Source organism: Phalacrocorax carbo, chromosome 15, assembly GCF_963921805.1.
Source record: "Phalacrocorax carbo chromosome 15, bPhaCar2.1, whole genome shotgun sequence".
Lineage (NCBI taxonomy): Eukaryota > Metazoa > Chordata > Aves > Suliformes > Phalacrocoracidae > Phalacrocorax > Phalacrocorax carbo.
In genome coordinates this window covers 5,658,122-5,679,440 of record NC_087527.1, presented here as the reverse complement: position 1 = coordinate 5,679,440, position 21,319 = coordinate 5,658,122, and the positions used below count along the sequence as shown (strand labels likewise).

Genomic DNA, 21,319 nt, shown 5'->3' with positions numbered 1-21,319 from the left:
TCCTGCAATGGTGCAGCTCCCACATCAGACCACTTTCCAGCTGTGGATTTTCATCCAGGTGGAGACCCCCACAAGAGCAGTACCTCTTGTCCCCAGCTGCTGAACCACAGCAGCACATTCCCATGGGGAAAAAACACCTACCCAGGAGGGGGGGTCTCAGCCCTGAACTTGCAAAAGCCTCATTGGTCCTTAAAGCTGCTCATCTTCAGCGTTTGTCTATAGTGGTGAGCAACTCCTCCATCACCACCTCTCCCTACCAAAAGGGCTACCCACAAGCAGATTTCCTTACTTCAGCTGGTTCTCCAGCTCCACAGCTGGCTCGCTCTAGCTTTGGTGATCTGCTTTCATGTGAACGTAAGGACTCACAGTCCCTTGGGCAAGGGGTACCAACCCATTTGCCAGCCTCAGTAATTAGCAGCATACTGAATCTTCTCACACTGCCTTCTGCTGTGAAGCAAGATTGCTGCAATAATAGCAGAGGATGCAGGCCAGAGCAAACAGTAACATGAAGGAGATGCCTTCCAAGTACAAGCCTTGCTGTGGGAATGCCAGAAAACCCTTAAAACAGTGACCCAGGTGTAATCAAAGACCTTCAACACACGATGGCCCAAGTCTTTGAGCCACCCCCAACAGCTTCTCTGACTTGAACTTCATCCACGAAGCACAGAACTGCTTACAGACTCTCCCTTGCACCACCCCGTTTCCTACAGGCAGCTGACATTGCACACTGCCTGGCACCAACACATTCTTACCCACTTGAAGCAATTTTTTACCAAGTTTTCAGCAAATGCCCCAACTCCTGAGCACCAAGTCCTGGGGGTGTGACTCAGGCTCTTGGGGTCATCAGCTCAGCCCTGTAAGGTCTCAGAAACACCCACGGTTCTTTAAGCTTAAAGGTAGCTTTAGCCTAGCGCAACCCAAACCCCACGCTCAGCAGGCAGGGATGGGACAAACATAATCGCAGCCATTGACGTTTAGAAAGCTCCAGCCCCAGAAGGCAGTACAGCATATTTTATTTCTCTCCATTTGAAAATCGGTTTACAGTAACAAAGCAAAAGCCTCAAGCCTTCTCTGCTATCTGAGTCAGGTGGGAACGCCGCGAACGTCACAGCCCAGTAATGCTCGGCAGAGGCCTGAAATCCTTTAATAAAGCCGATACTGGTATCTGCCTAGAGGTCTCTCTGGGAAGGGTCTGTCTGTTTAAGAGGCTGTTTCTGCCTCAGCACACACAGAAGCATCTTCCTGTAGATAAACCTTGGACTTTTTTTCCCCAGCTGCCAACCGTCTGCCATGGCGAGGCAGCACCGGATGGCAAGTCCACTTTGCTTCCCTGGCCGATCTGGCAGCTACTCACCTCTCCCATTCCCTGCCAGAGATGCTTGCTCCTCCTCCTCATATTGGAAGAGGAGATTGCAATTTGGAGATCACTTTGCTCCCCCGTTCAGCTTGATTTACCTTAACACAGGTGTCACCCATATATGGCTGGGCCAGGTTTGCTGTCTTGGTGCCTGGCCCAGCCTCCCTTGGCTTCAATAAACAGCCTCTCTGATGCTGCAGGCTGTACGTGGCAGATTAACACCCTCCATCGTCTCTCATCTTAGCAAGACTTGCAGCATGCATCTTGCTCTGAGGACCGGAGAGGCACTGAGATGCTCCCCCACCATCCCCCTGCTCTGGGGGTTCTGCTTGCCTCAGCTCTAAGGTTATCTAAGGGCCTCAGCTATTTCTTCTACGGCCAGTAGCCTCTTCCTGACACAATATAAAGCAAATGCATTAACAGTCTATTCTTTAGAGGGAAGTCAGAAGAAAACTCTGGAAAGTAAACAGCAGATCTGCTTGTTCAGGAAAAAGCCTTCTCGGACTCGGATTCCTTCTGTTGTAACTTCCGAATCAGCTCCAGTAAATTCATCTGTAAAGTCAGCTCCTGCAAAGGGAGAGAGGCAGTTCTGCAAGAATAAGATGATCCCATTCCCTGCTGCAGGAAGCAGAAAGGACTGGTTTGTACCACCCACCTACTAATCTTCAGGGAACGAAAGAAAAAAACATGCAAATACAAAACAAAGCCTTGATCTTGTTTAAGCACCTCTATAAAATACAGGGCAGTAATATCTGAAGAAATCTGCTGCCAACTACAGCTGTCTTAGGAGTCCCAGGGCTTTACAGTTCATTAAGGATTCAGAAAGGTTCTTTCTTCTTGACTGTGATTTAGTGATAAATGCAGAGAGGGCCAGCCAGTTCTGCAGGTTTCCCCCTCTGGAGCAGCCTCCAGGAACAGGGCAGCAGTGTCCCCTTGCACCAGCACAGCCACATACCCCGGAGGAGGTTCTCTGGGTCTGCACAGCTCCCTCCCCTCATCCTTCAGCAGCACCTTCAATGCCCCGATCCTTTTCCGGCACAGAAGGGCAAGAAGCAGGAGGGATCACTTTGGGTACTCTCTAAGTGCAGTCTAAGCCATGTGCCACACACTGCTGTGCTGGTGCATCAAATCCCCTCTAGGTATTTCATTCCCCTTCAAAAACTCCCTTTTCCATGCCTGTAACCAAGCAGAGACCACAGTCTCCTGCAGTCACCAACATTAGCTTATGGTTTCTTTACCATCTGCTCGTTCTTTACTCACATTAGCACTCAAGCCATTTAGCACAGAGACTGCATGACGGAGTAGCTAATTCAGTGAACCCTGTTCAGGCTGGCAGGCATTACATTATGGAAATAAAAATCTATTTTTGTAGAATTATATCAACTGCATAAGCAGGCATTTTATACAACAGTCTGGGAAGAAACATATCAGCTGATGGGAAATGCACGGAGAAGAGATTCCAGCACTGATTTCTTATATGATGGTGGCATTCACAGGTACAAGCCAAGGTCTGTGTCTGGTCTGCCAGCTATCAGAAAGGAAACATAAACAAAACCCAGCAAATAGGAATCCTGTTAAGAGTTATTACTTACAAAAATAAATAAAAGCCAGCGGCAGGAGAGGAGGGAAAGAGCTGCTTTCATCGCACAGATGAGGAATAGCAGCACAGGAAAAATGAGTGGCTTGTTCAAGGCTACACAACCAGAAATCACGTGGGTTTTAAACTAAGTTAAACAGGCATTTTCTAAGTCATCTTTTCTCACTAGTAGGTCTTTATCAAAGTGAAATTTAATCAGCTGAAAAAACAGAGTTAAGAACAGCCTGTTCCTGCATTCCCTGCAAACTTCTGTGGTGTTACAATGAGACTTTGGAATTTTTATTTTTTCATTCCTGTGGTGGCGTTAAGACAACAGAGAAAAACCCAGGCGACTGCTCACAAGTTTTAAGAGCAGATGCACTGGGGAAACTGATAACAATTTTCTCATCAAAGTCTGAGATCATCATCTCCAGCAAGTCACATGCATGAATTAACAAGATGCCTAATAAAGAGACTTCTTGAAGGCAAGTTGTACAGCTCAGCTAGGTACAAAAGTGACAAACCTATGCAGCCACTCGTTTTAGTATTATTCAGACCCATTCCAGAGTCACAGGACTGCAGGCTGTTGGCACAGCATTTCTTCCCTCCACACTGGGAAAAACATTGCAGAAAGCTGGGATGTTTCCCTAATGGTTTCTGCTCCTTCATTACGAACCTGGTACTAGGTCCACCCAGGGCACACTGCCCATCAGCTGATGAGGAAAAGGACTGATCTTTCTTTCTGAGCCAGCAATTCAGAATTCATTATGAGCAAGATTTTTTTTTTTCTTAAAAATAAAGCTATTAACACAAGAGTACTGCCAGATCTTACACTCCCTGCCTAAACACCAACCTGTGGGTTGGTGGTGATGTAGAAGCCAGACACCCCAGCCTTCTCCAGAGTGCTCTGTTGGTCTATCACTTTTTGGTCCAGTTCCAAGACTATCTTCTCATCCATCATTCGCTGTTCCTCTCGAATTCGTTGCTCCACAGCCTGAAAAGACAGCAAACAGGAAAAAGTGGAATATCTGCTTTCCTCCTATCTTTTTGTCATTTCTAAGTCTCTTACTGAAACCAAAGAGCGACTAGATCCTGAAGCACTCCTTCTGAATCCCAAGGACAGCAGAGGGCAGCAAGCACAGCCCCAGATCTAACCTCCTCTACTTGCCATGTCTCATAGCAAAGCAATCACTCAAGAAAATGCAGGGAGGTCACTGGGACCAGACTGCTTTCTGTGTGTTTGGAGGCCAGGAAAGACCACAAGCAACAGCTCTGTATCTGAATGACTTTTATTGATGAGCCAACGTCTGAGCAGCAGGCTGTGGCTGAGCACTCCAGCAGCACAGGCTCAGAAGTCAGCAGTCCAAGAATCACATAGCCCTCACAGGCCTGGTAAGGCTGAAGAAAGACTCAGAGGAGTAACACAGGCCACCAAAGTGCATCAGGGTGCCAGCTCAGATGCCTCCCTGAGCCTCCATGTTCCCTGGACACTAACACACAGAGCTGGAGCTGTAAACCACACCCAGATCCCATTTATTCACTGAAGGACCTGAAATCCTCAAAAACCGAACCTTGTAACTGGAAGGCCAGTTTATTTTGTATTGACAACAGCAAGCTGAAGCCTTGCTTGGGACTACAGTGTGCTGGGCTCTATTTCTGGCAGACTGAGAACATTATGAAACAAGGACTTTGCAAAGTAGTCCCAACCAGGAGAACACAGCCCCTCCCTGTGGGGTCCCGACCCTGGGAGTGGACTAATGTCAGTGGTCTGCTGAAGAGGGGATGCCACGACGAGGCCAAGGTGAGGGGTGGAACTAGGTGAAGACTTGATGGTCACCCCTTGCTTAGCCCAGAGCCCCAACTCTGCAGACTATGATAATATGCCTCTGCCACTCCCTACACGGCTTATCAGCTGCCATAAAACTAGTCCTAAACTTATGTGAAGAGCCTAGACACTTTCTAACAGAACACAAAGCCAAGTGCCGGGTCCTGCCCTTGGGTCACACCAACCCCAGGCAGCGCCCCAGGCCTGGGGCAGAGGGGCTGGGAAGTGCCCGGCGGAGAAGGCCCTGGGGGTGCTGGCTGACAGCCGGCTGGGCATGAGCCAGCAGTGCCCGGGTGGCCAAGGAGGCCACCAGCCCCCAAGCTTGTGTCAGCACTGGTGTGGCCAGCAGGAGCCGGGCAGGGATGGGGCCCCTGTGCTCGGCCCTGGGGAGGCCCCACCTCGAATGCTGGGGTCAGGTTTGGGCCCCTCAGGACAGGAAGGACATTGAGGTGCTGGAGCATGTCCAGAGACAGGCAACAGAGCTGATGAAGGGTCTCATAAACAAGCCTGATGAGGAGCAGCTGAGTGAGCTGGGGTTGTTCTGCCTGGGGAAGAGGAGGCTGAGGGGAGACCTTCTCGCTCTCTCAGCAACTACCTGAAAGGAGGTTGTAGCGAGGGAGGGGTTGGTCTCTTCTCCCAGGTCACTAGTGATAGGACGAGAGGAAATGGCCTCAAGCTGCATCAAGGGAGGTTTAATTTGGATATTAGGAAAAATTTCTTCACTGCAAGAGTGGTCAGGCATTGGCACAGGCTGCCCAGAGAGGTGGTGGAGTCACCATGCCTGGGTGTATTTAAAAGATGTGTAGACATGGCACATCAGGGCATGGTTTAGGAGGCCTGGGGTGTTGCATTGACGGTTGGACTTGATGATCCTAAAGATTTTTTCCAACCTAATGATTCTAAGTATTTATACCAAATCGAGAAGCTGTCATCCACTTGCAACCAAACACTAATCACAAGCACAGCTCATGGTTGATGGTTTAGTTGTGTGGCTCCTTTAAATTATAGAAGCGCGAACATTTTTGCTGAACCATGAGGCCTTCCTCCCTCCCTGCCCCTCATTTATCTACCCAAACAGCCCCGTTCAGCTCCAAGAGTTGTACCAGGGTGTGCTGCAGCGATTAAGACTCTGGGTACAAAGATATGAGGGGACTGGGAGCTTCACACCAGCTATAAAGTCAGAGAACGGGAGTGACTCCATTGAATTCCCTCTCATCTGGTCTGAGGCCCTCACCACAGACTACTTGAAAACTGAACAGGTCGTATTCCCCTTCCCCCAGTTTCATGTATCTTGCTCTATCAATTTCTGTCTTATTTTAACCTACATAGTAAGCCAAATACATAACAACTTGTTTAAGGACAGTGGAAAATACAATAAAATAACTGCCTGGTGTCTTATCAGTTGAGCGCGTTAACAGACAGAATCTGTCTCACTGCCGATAACAATCCGGGAACAGTGCATGACACTCCTGCCTTGCTGACATCTGCCTAAACCTCAGAGAAACTTCTGCATTGAAGAAGAAACAGAGCACAGCAACCACGTGCTATTTCAAAGGCACGCTGGAAATCAGGAGTGGTGGGCATGCTCTAGGAGCACTCACTTGCATGCTCTGCTAGCTGCAGAGAGCAGCACTGCTAGTCAGTTCCGATGGAAACCTCAACCTGCCAGAAACTCCGCTGGAGAGGGGAGGAGAGCAGAAGAATTCACGGGATGAGAAGAGCCCAGCTCAAATAAAAAGCCACATATGTGTGGAGGCGAGGCAATACAACCCTACTGGGCTACACTGAGCAACAGACTTCTTTCACAAGCCACAGGAAGTCAGGAAGCATGAAATGCCATCTAAATACAAGATGGGATATACAAGATTCTTCTCTTGCAAGAAATAAATATCATAAGTTTCAACATTTTACTCATTCCCCTTTGTAACACAATAAACAGAGGCAGGCATTTAGCTGGAAATATTTATGGGGGCAGAGTTATCCTCACTGCACTGAGAGGGAGAAGTCACAAAGTCTGCGATTTCCTACACCAGTGGCTGGTGGCTTAAGAGACCTGGGCAGATCCATCCACGAGGAGAGGCAAAAGCCTGTGCACTTCTACAAGTCCTGAGGAAAATCCAGAATTTGAACGACAGAGGTCTCAGTCCTGAACAGTCTGGAAAAGAGCCGAGGTTTGTCTCCAGCACAGACGTTATCAGTGGCTATCTGCAGAAGGCCCGACCTAAATGACCAGCAATTACTACTCACACAGAGGAGGAACTACCTCATGTAACCTTTCTTGGATGTATGGCAGTCAATTAGCATCTTACATTTTTAATTATGTCCATAGGTTCGGGAAAGCTTTGCAGAACTACAGGCTATTAAGGAGGATGCAGGACTGTGATCACCAAAAGATTACCATCATCAGCTGCTCTCCAAAAAACACTCAGGCAGGACCTTATTAGAATAAATGTGAAGAAATTAAACATAACTTAAGCTTCAATAAAAGGTGAGGTAGAGGGGCTAATTGCTAACGAACCTAAGAAAGCTCTGCCCTTACATGTTCTTCAGTCTAGAGGTTCACACTCTTTGTGAAGGATATGAAGGATTCAAATCCCTCATTCCCCAAAGACTTTCCTTCCTCCCAGCCGCCTTGGGGTAACAAGGAAGCACCACACCATCGTCTCCTCCACTTACTGTCCTGAAGGAGTGACTTTCCTTGCGTTTGAAAAAAAAAAAATGTTTAAGTGCTTACATACTCTTACGAGTTGGTAGCTGATACTGGGCTACAGAAAACTGCCAAAAAATAAGGCTTAAACACAAGCTTTTGCTTCAGCTTTGGTGGCTGATGACCCTGTATAATGGGCAAAGCTTTTTTAAATGCTATGGGTTCCACTAGGAAGGCAGATATCTAAAAACTACGTCTTGTATTACCCCTCCTGGGAACCCAATCCCAAGCTATTTCATAGGAGCTGGTCTCTGAAACCTTTAACCACAGAGGGCTGCTCCAATTAGACACGTACCAATTGTTACTGTGATGACCTATCTATTCCCAAAATGCTCTACAGCAGAAATATCAGAGCATAAAAAAAGGGAAGAAGGAACTCTAACAGCACCTGGCAGAGGAAAGCAGAAGAGAGAGGCAAGGGGAAGGTAGAAGGAAGTAGGAGGAAGTGCATATCGTGTAAGACAAAGGAAAATGACACATATATGGTCTAGTTAATGAGTGAAGACAATATTAGTAACACTCTAAAACAGGCAGTATAGCTTGTTACTTGCTGTAAGCATAAATTACTTAGAGACAGAAGTAACAGGGACAGCTAATAGAGGTCCAGGCTGGCTTCAGTCACCTCGGTAGGAAACAACAGACGTGGAAATACCAAAACAGAAGATCCAACAGCAAGCGCTGACACAGTGCTTGCCATGAGCAAAGCTCAGGAAAGGGCTTGGATTTAAAGAGTTACCTGTTTGCCTTACATGGAGTAAAGTAACTTTCCCTCTACATTTAAACTCCACTGATTAAGACAACTAGCTACTTACAATTTCCTTTACCTTACAACACTGCCTCTATCTTATCATTAATATACACGTAACTCCTTTGGGACTGAACAGGCTGCTCATGCTGAAGTGCCTTTCTCCAAATGCCTTGGGATGCTCAAAGAGACTATTTCTATGCTTACATATCTTAAGGCAATTCCTCCTTATCAGTGCTACCACGTAAAATATGATTTTTTGAGTATTCTCTGCTTTCTACTTGGTACGATGTAATGGCAGATTTCACATACCTTCTCTGTGTTTTCTATCAACTTGCTCTCTATCTGTATACAGGCTTCAGCCCATCTTATAACAAAGACTCATTAAAGCAATGTGGAGAGCACCGCTCTTTTGGAGTGGGCTCCTGAATTTTCATGATTCCCAGATCACACCTGGACCACAGCTATCCTAGATGGCAAAAGCCTGGGCCCCCCACTCATGTGGGGCCAAAGGGCAGAGCAAGAGGAGGGGACCCCCAAGTCAGGGTGGGGAATTTAGGGTTGTGCTAGCAACATCAGACAGGATAGCTGGTGGCTCCCAAGGCTGCGGGGATGACTAGTTAAACCCTCTTGAGATGCTGCGATGCTCCTTCATTGCAGGAGGGGTCCTGCAGCAAAGGGGCTGTGAGCCCCCCAGGGAAGGGGGGCAGCCTCCGCACTAGGGGAGGGCTGTGCCTGGCCCAGCTTCCCCCTTACCTCCATCTCCCGCTGCTGGGCGGCACGGAGGAGCGGCAGGTTGTGGGGCCTGCAGCACTGCTGGGCCTCCTTGTGCCGGTGGAAGAGCTCCTGCTTCAGCCCTGCGATGGGATGGGCTGCGGGTCAGGGCACATTGCCGCCACATCCCATCCTGCTACCTGTGTCTCCCCTAGTGTCCCCCCGAGTGCCCCAGACCTGCCACCCAGTGCCCCCACACTGCCTCCTCCTCAGTGCGCCCACTGCTTGCACCCCACACCCTCCACCCAGTGCCCCCAGAACTTGTACCCCCCCACCTCCCAAATTCCCGGGCCTGCCTCCCCTCCAGTGTCCCCATCACCCCCATCCAGTGTCCTCGCTGCCTGCCGCCCCCACCACCGCTGCTCCTGAGCTGCCCCCCAGTACTACCACCCATGCTCCCCCTCGCCCCTTCTCAGTGTCCAAGGGCCGCTCCACACCATGTCCCCACCGCTCTTCCCCAATGCCCCAGGCCTCCCACAGTGCTCCTGCTCTGGGCCCCCCGGGACTGGCCCCCGCCGGTGACCCCCCCCCGGGCCTGCCTCCACCCCCCTACCCCCTCCGGGCCCGCTCCCCGCCCCGGTGCGCCTCACGGACCGCGGTGCTCGCTGTGCAGCTGCAGGCGCTGGCTGTAGAGGTTCTTCTCCGTGAGGTGCTGGATCTCCAGCAGGCCCTGCACAATCTCGAAGACCGTCCCGTCCAGCAGCGCCAGCGCCAGGTCGCTCAGCGTCGTGTAGGAAAGGCGCTGCTGGCAGGGGCTGCCGGTACCGGCACCGGTACCTGGTCAGGGCCGTCCCCGCCGCCGCGCCGCCCCGCACCCTCCCCGCCGCCGCCCTCCGCTCACCTCGGCAGCGCCTTCACCAGCGCCTGCAGCTCCGACAGCAGCCGGTAGTGCCGCTCCTGCTGCCGGGACAGCTGCTGCTGCGCCGCCGCCTCGTACCCCCCCGCTCCGCCACCGCCGCCACCGAACCGCTCCATCCCCCTCCCTGCGCCGCCGCGCGCGCCCCCGCCCCACCCCGCCGTGCGTATGCGCCGCCGCGCCCCCGCCCCACCCCGCCGTGCGCATGCGCCGCCGCGCCCCCGCCCCACCCCGCCGTGCGCATGCGCCGCCGCGCCCCCGCCCCACCCCGCCGTGCGCATGCGCCGCCGCGCCCCCGCCCCACCCCGCCGTGCGCATGCGCCGCCGCGCCCCCGCCCCACCCCGCCGCGCCACCCCGCCGCGCCGTGCGCATGCGCCTACGCGCCCCCGCACTGCCGGAGGGCCCAATGGCCCCGCCGCATCGCCCCGCCCCTCGCCGCGCGCAGCCCGAGCGCTCCCCCGTCGGGGCCGCGCCCGGAGGGGCGGCAGCGGCGGCGGCGGCGGCAGCGGCAGCAGGAGCGGCAAGCGGAGCTCCCGCCTTCCCGCGGGGCCCCTGCGCTCGCCGAGCCATGGAGGCACTGCTGCGCGCACGGGGCGCCGGCGGTAGAAGTTTCCTGGAGGTTTCTCTCCAGCCCATCCCATGGGATGCACAGGGAGAGCACCTGCAGGGTGTCCTGCTGCTCGGGCTTGAAAGCAGTTAAAATGTTTTAAATTACTTTATCAGAAGTGTTTCACGTGGAGTTTGGCGGCTTTTGAGTTACCGTACAGGGGGACTTCGCTGCAGTCGAAAATGCGGTGACCTCCAGCATCAGAGGAATTGCATTCCCTGGGTACTGGCTTCACAGTTTCACTCCAGCCCACGAGCTGGGGACCCTACGGACACTGCACTACAGCAAAGCTGGACAACATTTGGGCTGCACGGGTCCCTTCTAATCCCTTAAAACACACGGAGTTTATTAAGTGTGTTTCAACTTCAAACGCGCTGCTGGGATGGCAATGGTTTCTTTTCGTGAGTGCTTGGGTGCAGGTAATGAGATCAATGTTTAGCGCAGGCCAAGTTGCAAATTCATTTCAGTGGCACACATGAAAAGGGTCCTGGCTTGAATTAGCAAAATGAAAGATCCACTGAAATGTATTAAAAATGCCAAAAAAGTATTGTTTTTTTTAACATGACTTCAAAGCTTAAAAAAGCTGTGCTGCCTGCTCAAGGGGAGTAGAAACATCCATGTTAAAGAACGTGGCGCATCCCCAAGGAATCAGTGCATCTCTAAAATCTCCCTGAATATAAATTGCTCCTTTTTTTTCCACCTGGTTGGTTGCCTCAGATTTCCATCCAAGGATCCCCAAATCCCAAGTCCTGGTGAGGCTTTGAGTGTGCTGACTGCAGATCCCTCTGCCTCTGGGCTGCTTAGACCACTGCCTCGTACAGTTAACCCTGCTGTGTCTGTCTGTCCTGCCCGTCCCCTGCCTGGTTTTCCCCCAGCTTGGCAGCAATGTCCCCATGAAATGGCCACCCCAAATTTTGAACAGGCAAATGACCCCAACCCCGCCCTCAAGAACTGCCAAGAGGCTTTTGCCACGCTGGAGCTGCCAGAGGCAGAGCCATGGCACCGAGCCTGGGTGGCTGCAGACTGCTGGGGAAGGGAAAAGAGGGTCTTTTAAGTTAAAGCCATTGGCCATGCTGCTCAGCTCCAGCTAGGGTGATATGAAAGACCAGGATAAAAGCATCCCCGACACTTTGCCATCCTCTGCCATGAAGATTTCATGGCAGCTTTTGCTAAATGTCCTTCTCTGGTGTCACCTGAACCCAGGGTTTTGCTGTCACAGGGTATTCCCCCGGCAATACAACACAAAATCCCTTCAGCAGCTGTGGGTGCTTGGGGAGGAAGGGGCCAAGACTTCACCTGGTACCAGCACAGGACCAGGCAAGCTGCCTGCCCCCAGCATGGCTGCCTGCACTGCTGAGGACCTAAATTCAGCCTGCCTTGTCCCTGTCTAAGTGTCACATCCCCATCGTCACAGCATGGAGCAGACCCTGTCTTGATCTTGCCACCTTCACCACCTCACTGGGGCTTCTGCTCTCTTCCTCAGGCCATTTTGAGGAGGGGTTGAAGCCTGGGGTGTCTGGGTGTGGGGAGGGTTGTCTTGACCCCAGACTCTAAGCAGCAGGGTCTTGACCTTGACCTTGAGCAGCACCAGACCGGAGGGGAGAGAACATGCATGAGGCTTGGAGGGCTGGCATGCCTGTGAGAGCCTTGCAGAGCGGCTGCGGGGAGCCTGTACACCCCTGTGAGCAGAAAGGGGGGCAGCCTGCAAGAGGGGGGTCCCAGCCCAGGGAAGGGGGGAGCACCCTCCCAGGGACAAGCTCCAGCAATGCCAGCAAAGGAGCAAGGTGTGATCCGGTGCCTTTGCACCCCTAGCGAAGGCGTCACAGCTGAGCTGGTGGAGGGAGGGGGGACCCCGGGGCTTTCGCTCCGCCACGGACATTCCTCTCCCTTCCTTTGTGCTGCAGGAAATCTGCGCTTCCTCCCTTCCCAGCGCTGCTGCCCGCTCAATCGCTACCAGATGTTGGTCCCATGCGCTTCTCATTAGCCCAGCTGGCTCCGGGCGCTGCCTTCTGCAGGCTGGTGGGCTGGGGCCTGCAAAGACTGGCTTTTGGGGGACCTGCATGAGTGCCATGGGGACAGAGGGACAAGGGGTATGTTGGTGCTTTGAGTGGAGGGAAGAAGCTCAGTGAGCTGAACTGCAGCTGGGGACAATCTGCAGCCCCAGGCTGGGTCTGGGAGCGTGGGAGGAGGGGTGGGTGGCATGCTTGGGGACAGGGGCTGGAGAGCACAGGCAACCCAGGGGTGTCCCATGCTCCATATGCCCAAGGAGGCCCAGGCAGGGAGCACATCTTGATGTGTCGGGATATGTACAAGGCTCCTGGGGTGCAGGCTGAAGTTTGGGTGGCAGGGTGCCCAACCAGGTGATGGTGTCAGCAGCGGTACAAGCAGCTCAGGTGGCACCACATGGGAGGAGAAAGCGTGGGCCCTTCCCATGCTCCCCAGGGATGGCTAGCACCCAGGAGGAGATCACAGTGGCTGGACGCAGGGGCTTGACAGCAGAAACAGCCCCGCAGTTGGTTTGTGATGTCCAGGAGGAGACTTAACCTGGCCTGGATTGAGCTACGGAGGGACAAACGGAGCAAGAAAGCTCCTTCTGTCCTTCCCCACCCTGCCACACCCACCATGGAGCTCACCCAGGCAAGAGAGCTGGGGAAGAGCTCAATGGGACCTGCAGGTGGTCCCACCACATCATCCCGCTCCAGCTGCTGCTGGGCCATGTGCCCAGGTGGGCAGGATGAGGCCACATTTGGGTGCTCATGGCTGAGGGGCTCTGCATCGGGAGAGCGGGATGCTCCTTGTCTTGACACAGAGGAAGCCTGGGGTGATCCTGGCCCGCTGCTTCTTCTACAACCCTGAAAGCAACCACAGGGCTTTCCTCACACTGCTGGTGAAGAGGTGGGTGGTGAGAAGCAGGAGGACAAGCACACGTTGTGGAAAGGAGCCCATGCCCTGTCATGGGATGTGCAGGGACATCCAGAGAGCCAAAGGGTCTCTGTTTCCCACTGGAGCCACTTTCTTCTCACCCAAGTAAAGGGTCCCCTGTGGGGTTCAGGCTTCTTGCACTCACCTGCAGGTAAAACATCTCCCAGTATGATTTCCAAAGGTGTCTACTTCCCATTTAGGGAAGGGATGTCTGGGTGTTACCTTTCCCCAAAGGGTACATTTGCATGCTCAGAAATCCTGGAAAACAGCATTTTTGTGGCCTTGCTGGATGCTGAGTTGAGCAGAAATGGCAGTGGGAGCAGGGTGCCCACGTGCATGGAGCAGGATGGCTCACTTTTGCAATTGGAGCACATTGCAATTAGGAAAAATCCTCTAGAGAAACCTGAGTGCAAACCCATCCACAGAAGGCTGTCTGAGCCGTTTCCCCTGGGAGAGTTGCAACGTCACTACAGCTCTGAGTGACTGCTCTGGAGCCGGGACCTCCACCCACAGCCGCGCAGCCTTCGGTGAGCATGGTTTCACCAGGCAGCCAGCCATCACCGATAGAGGCCAATGCACCGTGGCTTTTGCACCAAATGTGGCTTTACTGCTTTTACCGTGGGGCAGGGGACAAGGCAGCATCATCTGGCGCTTGGGGCGGGAGCTGGTGAACATCCCACCAGTAGCTCCACTCTCCATGGCATGACTGCGGATTGGGTTAGCTGTGTCAAAGCCGGTGATTCAACAGCAGCTCTGCCTGAGCCATAGTGTGCTAGATCAGTCCCTGGCTGGTACCCAAGCCAGGGATGGAGCCAAGGCGCTCCTGGAGCAGCAAACCCCCTCAGGGCTGGCTTTTGGGGTGGCTCCTCTCCTTGGGGCCAGATCCTGCCCTCCTCACCTGGCTTGGTTTGAATGGTTTCCCTGAGTCTCCTCCAGCTTCACCTTGGACCCTCCAAGAGCTGCATCAGCCCCCAGCACCCCTGGGAAAGGGGCTCCAGCACCAGCTCCCCATCCCCATACTGCACTGGGCACGTGTTCACCCACTGCAGTGGCTTTGCTGCCTGTCCACAGCCTCCTCCCTCCTTTTTTGGGCCACTTTAACCTTGTGCCTGACCTCAGCTTTGTGCACATTCATCCCCTGGGCAAGGGGAGCTCGTGGCTGGGGCTGCCAGAGCCTCATGGCCTCGGGCTCACCAGATTTATTCCAATTTCAACACGAAGGAGTAAATGTGTTTCCCCCACTCTGGCCTCTGGAGCTGAATATCTGAATGGGAATTTCACCCCTGAGCTGTAGCTAAAATAAGATCTGGATTGAGGTGGTTGCTGGCTCTTGGTGGTGCCAGGTGAAACCTCTGTGCTCCCTCCCCGACCAGCTGCTGACGTAGCCGGCAGAACAAGGGCTACCGAGCTGGAAAAGTTGGGTTTGACCTGCCAGGAGGAGCATGCGTGGTTGGAAACATGTTAGAAAACATGGCTAGGCTTCAGTTGTCTGGGCTGAGCATCCATGGGGACTCAGAGGAGATGCTGCACACGTGCGTACTGACTGCACATCCTTCACCGAGAGGAGATGCGGATGCTTGGCCAGGGTTAATTCATTTTAGTTGTGGTTCAGCAGCCCAGGAGCTCCTCAAGTCTCCACTCCCAGCAGAGCAGAGGGGCTGTCAGGAGGTCTGTTTGACACGGGGTGACAGGTCTATACCACCCTGAGGACAATGTGGTCCTGCTTACACAGCCCTGCCTGGCGAGTGTAGGGAGAGACGGGAGCTGCTTCCCCTAAATACTACTGGAGGGGTAATGTAGAGACGGGGTGAGGGAGAAGTGTGTGGGCTTGGCTGGGAGTTATGCAAGGGCCACGGGCTCAAGGGGTGAAAGGGTGCAAAGGATGCAAGTGACACAGCGAGCTGCAAGAGATGCAAACGGTGCAGTGGGCTGCAAGGGATGCAGCAGACTCTGCAGCCAGCCCCTTCCATCCCTTGGCCTGGGCTGCTGGTTTGCCAGCTGTGCCTCTCTATTTCAGCAGCCTGATTTTTGGGGAAGGGGAACTGACCCAAACTTGTGGGGCCTGTCTTCTGGGCTAAGGGTGCTCCAGAGGGTCCATCCTGCTGTGCCTCAACAGTTCCCATACTAGCACAGGACGGCTTCAAGCCATACTCCCTTCCCCTAAGGATATTTTCAGGGGCTTCAAACATCCCAGGGGGACCAAACCACCATCCCACCGAGGCAGCTGTTGCTCCTTACCTGCAAACAAGGTGCCTATTCAGCCCTGCGCCCCGACCCGTCTCCCCTGCATCCTGTGCAGCTCTGCAGGGGGAGCGCGGCCAGCCCCCAACAGCAGCCGAGGCCGATCATGTGGCTCCTAATGAAATCCAGACCCTGGAAGAGTGATGACATTGCGCCGTGATTTGTGTTCCCATACAGACTAAACAAGGTCGGGTGCGTTACGGCACGCAGCTGGGCCAGCACAGGCGCGGGGGTAAATCAGGTAGTGGCGGTGCGGATGCCTCTGCCTTTCTTCTGCCTAATTATTCTTCCTCTCCTGTTCAGAGCACTTGGATCAAGTGCACTTGTGCTTTCTGTAATGCAAAACCAGGGATTTTTCCAAAATATGCCGGACAGAGCTTCCAGAGGCTGGAATAAAGGCTCAGGCTCTTGGACCTGTTCAGAGATGGCTCTGTGTGTTCGAAATTTGTTTGCAGCCCAAAGCGCTGGAGCTGCTGAGCTTAGTCCCTTTGCTCTGCGCAGTTCATTACGGCCAGGGGTTGATTGGTGCCCTGGATCACATGCAAATGCTTCCACTACTCCATTGGGTGAGGGAGAGTCTTAAAACGGAGCCAAAGTGGGTTTGCTCAGCGGGCTGCCCGGGGAGGTGTTGCACGCATGCCCAATGCTGCCCCAGGCTGCTCAGGGCACAGGACCATCCCCCAAAATGGCACATTCATGTGCATGCCATCCTATGGGCTGGAGGGTCAGGGGGCTGTGGAGCATTGCCTGGAGACCCAGACAAGCTGAGGCCACATCTCCAGTTTGAACCTCTACTTCAGCTTGGCCCACGCGATGTGCTGCAGCAGATGACGAGGCAGAGGAGTGTGACTGTGGCCTTTTGCCCAGCCCTTTGGTGCCTGTTAGCAGGGACAAAATGGCTTTAGGGAGGTACCAGGTCTTGCTTGCAGAGCTGGGAGCTGCTGCTGGACTCGGGACGGTGCAGGGAAGAAAAGTCCCTGCCACACACCCCACTCCCCTGCTCTCCCAATGGGTCCATACTGGGGGACCCCCGTGCCTGTGGCTCCCTGCACCCCAGGTCCTCAGGGAGATGCCCAGCATGGCACTTGTTGGATTTGTAGCATCACAGAATCATTAAGGTTGGAAAAGACCTTTAGGATCATCAAGTCCAACCGTCAACCCAACACTACCATGTATCCTAAACCATGCCCTGAAGTGCCAACCTCTACCCGTCTTTTAAATACCTCCAGGGATGGTGACTCCACCACCTCTCTGGGCAGGTGCCAGGGCCTGACCACTCTTTTGGTAAAGAATTTTTTCCTAATACCCGATCTAAACCTCCCCGATGCACCTCGAAGCCATTTCCTCTTGTTCTATCACTAGTGACCTGCGAGATGAGACCAACACCCACCTCACTACAACCTCCTTTCAGGTAGTTGTAGACAGCGATAAGGTCTCCCCTCAGCCTCCTCTTCTCCAAACTATGATTCAATGTCAGAAAGACCCTGTCTGTGGACACGGTGTCAGGAGGTGCCCGGGTGGCACTGCCACGTGGCTGTCGGTGGCAGGGCTGGCGCCTGGATGCTGGGGGCTGGGGGCAGGCTCAGCCCGGCCCAGCCACACTCACTTTTGGCTCCTAGAGCTTATATAAATATAGAAGTATACAAGTGTGTACATATATATACACACATATATATATGTATATATGTATATTAAAATATATAAGTGTATATGTAAAAATATATGTGCATATATCTATACTTCTATATTTGTAAGTATGTATTTTATATACTCCAGGAATATATAGGAAAGTGTGTGTGGTGTGTATTTATATGAAAATAAGTGTATCTATACAGATAAAAAAAATTTACTCCTGGAGTGTATAGGAGTGTAAATATATTATTTTTTATATATATATATGTATTTGTGTGTATATATATGTATATTAAAAATATATACTTCTTGAGTATATATTGATGTCCTGTGTCTTGTGGCAATTCAGGCACAGGGAAAGGCTGCAGCGACAAAACCATCCCTCCGTTAGCCCTTCATGGGCAAAAAGGCTTCAAACAACCACCAAAAGGCTCCGTCATCCCAAGGGAAAGGTGCAGGTGCTGGTTCAAGGTGTTCATGCTACTCCAGGGTGGTGGCACAGGGTCTTAGAGCCACAGCCCACGCTCACAGGGACCCTTGAGACCCTAGAGCTGAGCCCTGCCATGGGAGCAGAGCTGGTGGGCAGAGCATGGACAAGCAATGAGGAGATGATGCCTGCCAAAAGGCAGCTATGTATTGCCACTCAAATGCCACCGGGGTCCTCCGGGCACGTTGATGGGGTCACTGATGGCTGCGGTGAGGAACGTGAAATGATTTTCGTGGCGTTGTGGTGGCTGCTCCTCTTTGGGGTCCCAGTCTGCAGAGCGATCCACTCAGCTTGGCTGCGGGGAGCCTCATGCCAGCTGGCTGTGGGAGGATGTCACTGATGTGGCAGGGGGACATTGCAGTGCCCCAGCCTAGCCATCCTTGGAGCTGAGTGTCCCAAGGAAGGCAATCAGGGACCATTACATCCACTTTTGGGGCTGAAGGAGGAATTTCCCCATGTGTAGCATGCACCCACACGAAGCCACTACGTGCAGTGTAGGCTGAAAGTATATTTATACCGCTTTCGGTTTACCCTGGCTTGTGCTGTACCACTGGTGGAGCTGATGGAGCTCCCCAAGCCCCTCATGATCCCCTCTCCAGCATGGAATATCCCTGGCACCACCATCCCCCCCTCCCAGCAAGCGTTGAGAGACATTTCCTATTTAATTTCAGGATCTCATTGTCTCATGCGTCTTTCATTCTCATTGGAGTTTCCCTTCCGAGTTTATTTTTGGTAGGGCCTGAAATAGGAAATGAATTGTTGGCAATGGGCTTGCTTTTATCGCTGCTCGCTGGCCAAGCCAAAACAAATGCGCCACTGTCCAACCCAACGGCTCCTTCTTCGGTTTGGGAAATTCGGATGAAACGTGAAGATGACCAGTGTTACAGTGTTGGTGGAGGAGAGGACGGGCCACAAGTGCCACCACACTCCTCTGCTTCCCCTGACTGAGGCCCCCGTGGAGACGAGGCCTGGTGGCTGCTGAACAGGTCCTGCTCCAACACAGCATCTCCTGCCAGCTTCATGCACTGCTTCTCAGCCATGGGAGGCCATGCAATGTGCTTAGCCAAGCCATCACGTTATCACCCAAAACCTCTGACCTGTCTTTGGGGAAGATGGCTTCAGGGAAGGTGACTCCTGAAGGTGGCTTCAGGAGAAAGACTTCTGCTCCATCTCGGGTGAGCAGAAGACCTGGTTTTGCTCCACATTATGACTTCCTCCTGTGATTGGGTTCAGCAGGTTTTTCCTCAAGGCCAAAGGTTTCTTGCATGTCCAAGAGAGTGGTGGAAAGCAGCTAAGAAAAACAAATGTATTTATGCTATGTATGATCTTTCTGGTGGGACTCACAGCTGTAGTTTTATGGTTTTTGGCTTCTGCTGATGTGTGGACCCCTAAAAAAAGTCCTGTCCCCAGTGTCTATTGCAGGATGCTATCAGTCTGAGATAACCAAAGTGTGGTGGTGGGACAAAAGCCTGCAGGCCCTGGGAGGATGCTTGGAAAAGAGATTCATGGTCACATTAGGCAAAGAAATCAGCCCTTTGTGATTTGTGAGTTGCGCAAGGCCTCATCCTTTGCGATGGTGACGTCCTTCATGGCCTGTGGCATCACAGGGCGTTTCTTGGAGAAGCATCTGACCAATCTGAGCTGGAAGGACCCTGATGAAAAGAACCTGGAAGCTACAGTGGACCTCAGGTTGAACATCCGCATGTCATTGTCTTCCCCAGAGTAAGGCAAAGCCCATAGTGGGGGATGCTGGGAAGCGCGTGGGCAGCCACCTGAAGGAAGCTGCTGCCTCTCCACCCAGTAGGGTCCAAATATGGGCCTCCCAGTTCAAGAGGGATGTGAAGAAACTGGAGAGGCCTGGAGATGGGCTATCAACATGGTCATGGAGCTGGTAGACATTTCACCAGGAGGGGTGGAGGAGGCTGGGCTGGGTTAGCCAGGCCATGAGGAGGTGGGCTATCAACATGGTCATGGAGCTGGTAGACATTTCGCCAGGAGGGGTGGAGGAGGCTGGGCTGGGTTAGCCAGGCCATGAGGAGGTGGGCTATCAACATGGTCATGGAGCTGGTAGACATTTCGCCAGGAGGGGTGGAGGAGGCTGGGCTGGGTTAGCCAGGCCATGAGGAGGTGAAGTGGGTCTGAGAGCAGCCAACAGTTAAGATGATGGAGTCGAATCCTTCTTGGTAGTGCCAGATCATACGATGGAGGACAACAGCCATTGACTGCAGCTTGGAAGGTTCAGGTTGGAGCCCAGAAGAAAATTCTTCTTCAGGAGAGTGGCACAGCCCCGGGACAGTCACCAGGAGCTAGGGGATCTCCATCCTTGGAGGTTCCCAAGACTCGGCCAGACAATGCCACAGCCACCCTGACATGGTGCATTGCTGCCTGGTTGGGCTGGAGCCTCCAGTGAGCTGCCAGGATGCATGTCAGCATCTGCAGCGTGGGCTTTTTGCATTTACCTGTAGGCTGCTCACTCGCCAGCTCTCATCTGGCTTGCTGGGGCTGTGGTTGGAGCATATGGATGGGCTTATGCCTAGGGGAAGCTCTTCTGTCCCAGGATAGCTTGGGGACCAGGGCGAGCTTATGGTGCCCAACCTTCCTGGGCACCAGCCCTAGCTTTGCTGTCTGCATGAGTGAGAAAGTGCTCTGAGAGGAGGCTGGGGCTATTCCCAAATTCACCTTGTTGGGTCACCATTATGAGTGTCATGGCTGGTTTGCCCCAGATGCTCTTTAGTGCTGATGTGAAGTTTGTACAGGACCATGTGATATCTGTGACAACCTCTTTCCTCTTTAACTGTATTTATTTTTGCACTTTTATTGCCTGGATTCTACTCCTTTCCTTCTCCCAGGCCCTTCTGAGCCTCCTGGAAGACTCTTCTGTTTCTCCCATGGCTTCTGTGGTGGAGGGAGAGGGACTTCAATGTCATCGCAGGACTCATAGGCTCAGTGCGCCCATTTTTCTATTGATTTTGTCTGTTTTGGCTTTGGTGACACTGAGCTGATTCATCACCTCTTGTTACTCTGCTGTGAGATGTCCCAGAAGTAGTTTCAGCTGTCGGCTTAGATCTTCCCAAGTAAAACCTGAAGAGGAGAGAGAGTGAAGGAACTCTGAAAGGTGGCCAAGAGTCTTGTAAGCAACACTGACAAGTCATGTAATGTCCCATCCCTTCAGTCTTCTGCTTTTTTCTATGAGATGATGCTTCTCCAGCCAGTGTCACAGATACCGCGCTGTCTCCAGCTCTGTGATGCTGGGTGATGCCAGAGAGCATGCCAGAGCTCTGTCCCCTCCCAAGTGCCATGCTGGGATGGCTGTAGTCCTGGCTCCAGGTGGTCTCATCCCATTCTGGTGTCCACTGATTTCCTCCATCGCCTCTGAGATTGCCCCACAGTGGGCTTTTTGGTCTGGTGGTCTTCTCCTGGGCCATCATCCCTCACTGTGGGCAGAGGTCAGGATGGCTCAACAGTGGGCACTGGTGCGCCTGGATCCCACAGCAGCAGAGCCCCGTTTTCATTTCCCACAGCAAGGAGGGTCCCCTGCAGCCATGGTTCTGGCTCCTCCAGGGAGAGCCAGGCAGGGTGGTGGGTGCTG

At 53.0% G+C, this 21,319-nt stretch overlaps 1 protein-coding gene across 2 annotated transcripts; it reads right to left on the bottom strand.

Annotated features, from left to right (window-relative positions):
* Positions 1-967: 967 nt before the first annotated feature.
* LOC135315778 (protein DGCR6) lies at positions 968-9,991 on the bottom strand. Of its 2 annotated transcripts, none has more exons than XM_064465980.1 (5): positions 9,826-9,991; positions 9,579-9,739; positions 8,967-9,067; positions 3,787-3,927; positions 968-1,946 (listed from the first exon to the last, which is right to left on the bottom strand). In XM_064465980.1, the coding sequence occupies exons 1-5, from the start codon at positions 9,957-9,959 to the stop codon at positions 1,800-1,802; spliced, it is 684 nt and encodes a 227-aa protein (XP_064322050.1). In that variant the 5' UTR covers positions 9,960-9,991; the 3' UTR covers positions 968-1,799. The 2 variants fall into 2 exon arrangements, with proteins under 2 accessions (XP_064322050.1, XP_064322051.1); XM_064465981.1 differs by having other exon boundaries at positions 968-1,924.
* Between the last annotated feature and the right edge of the window lie 11,328 nt (positions 9,992-21,319).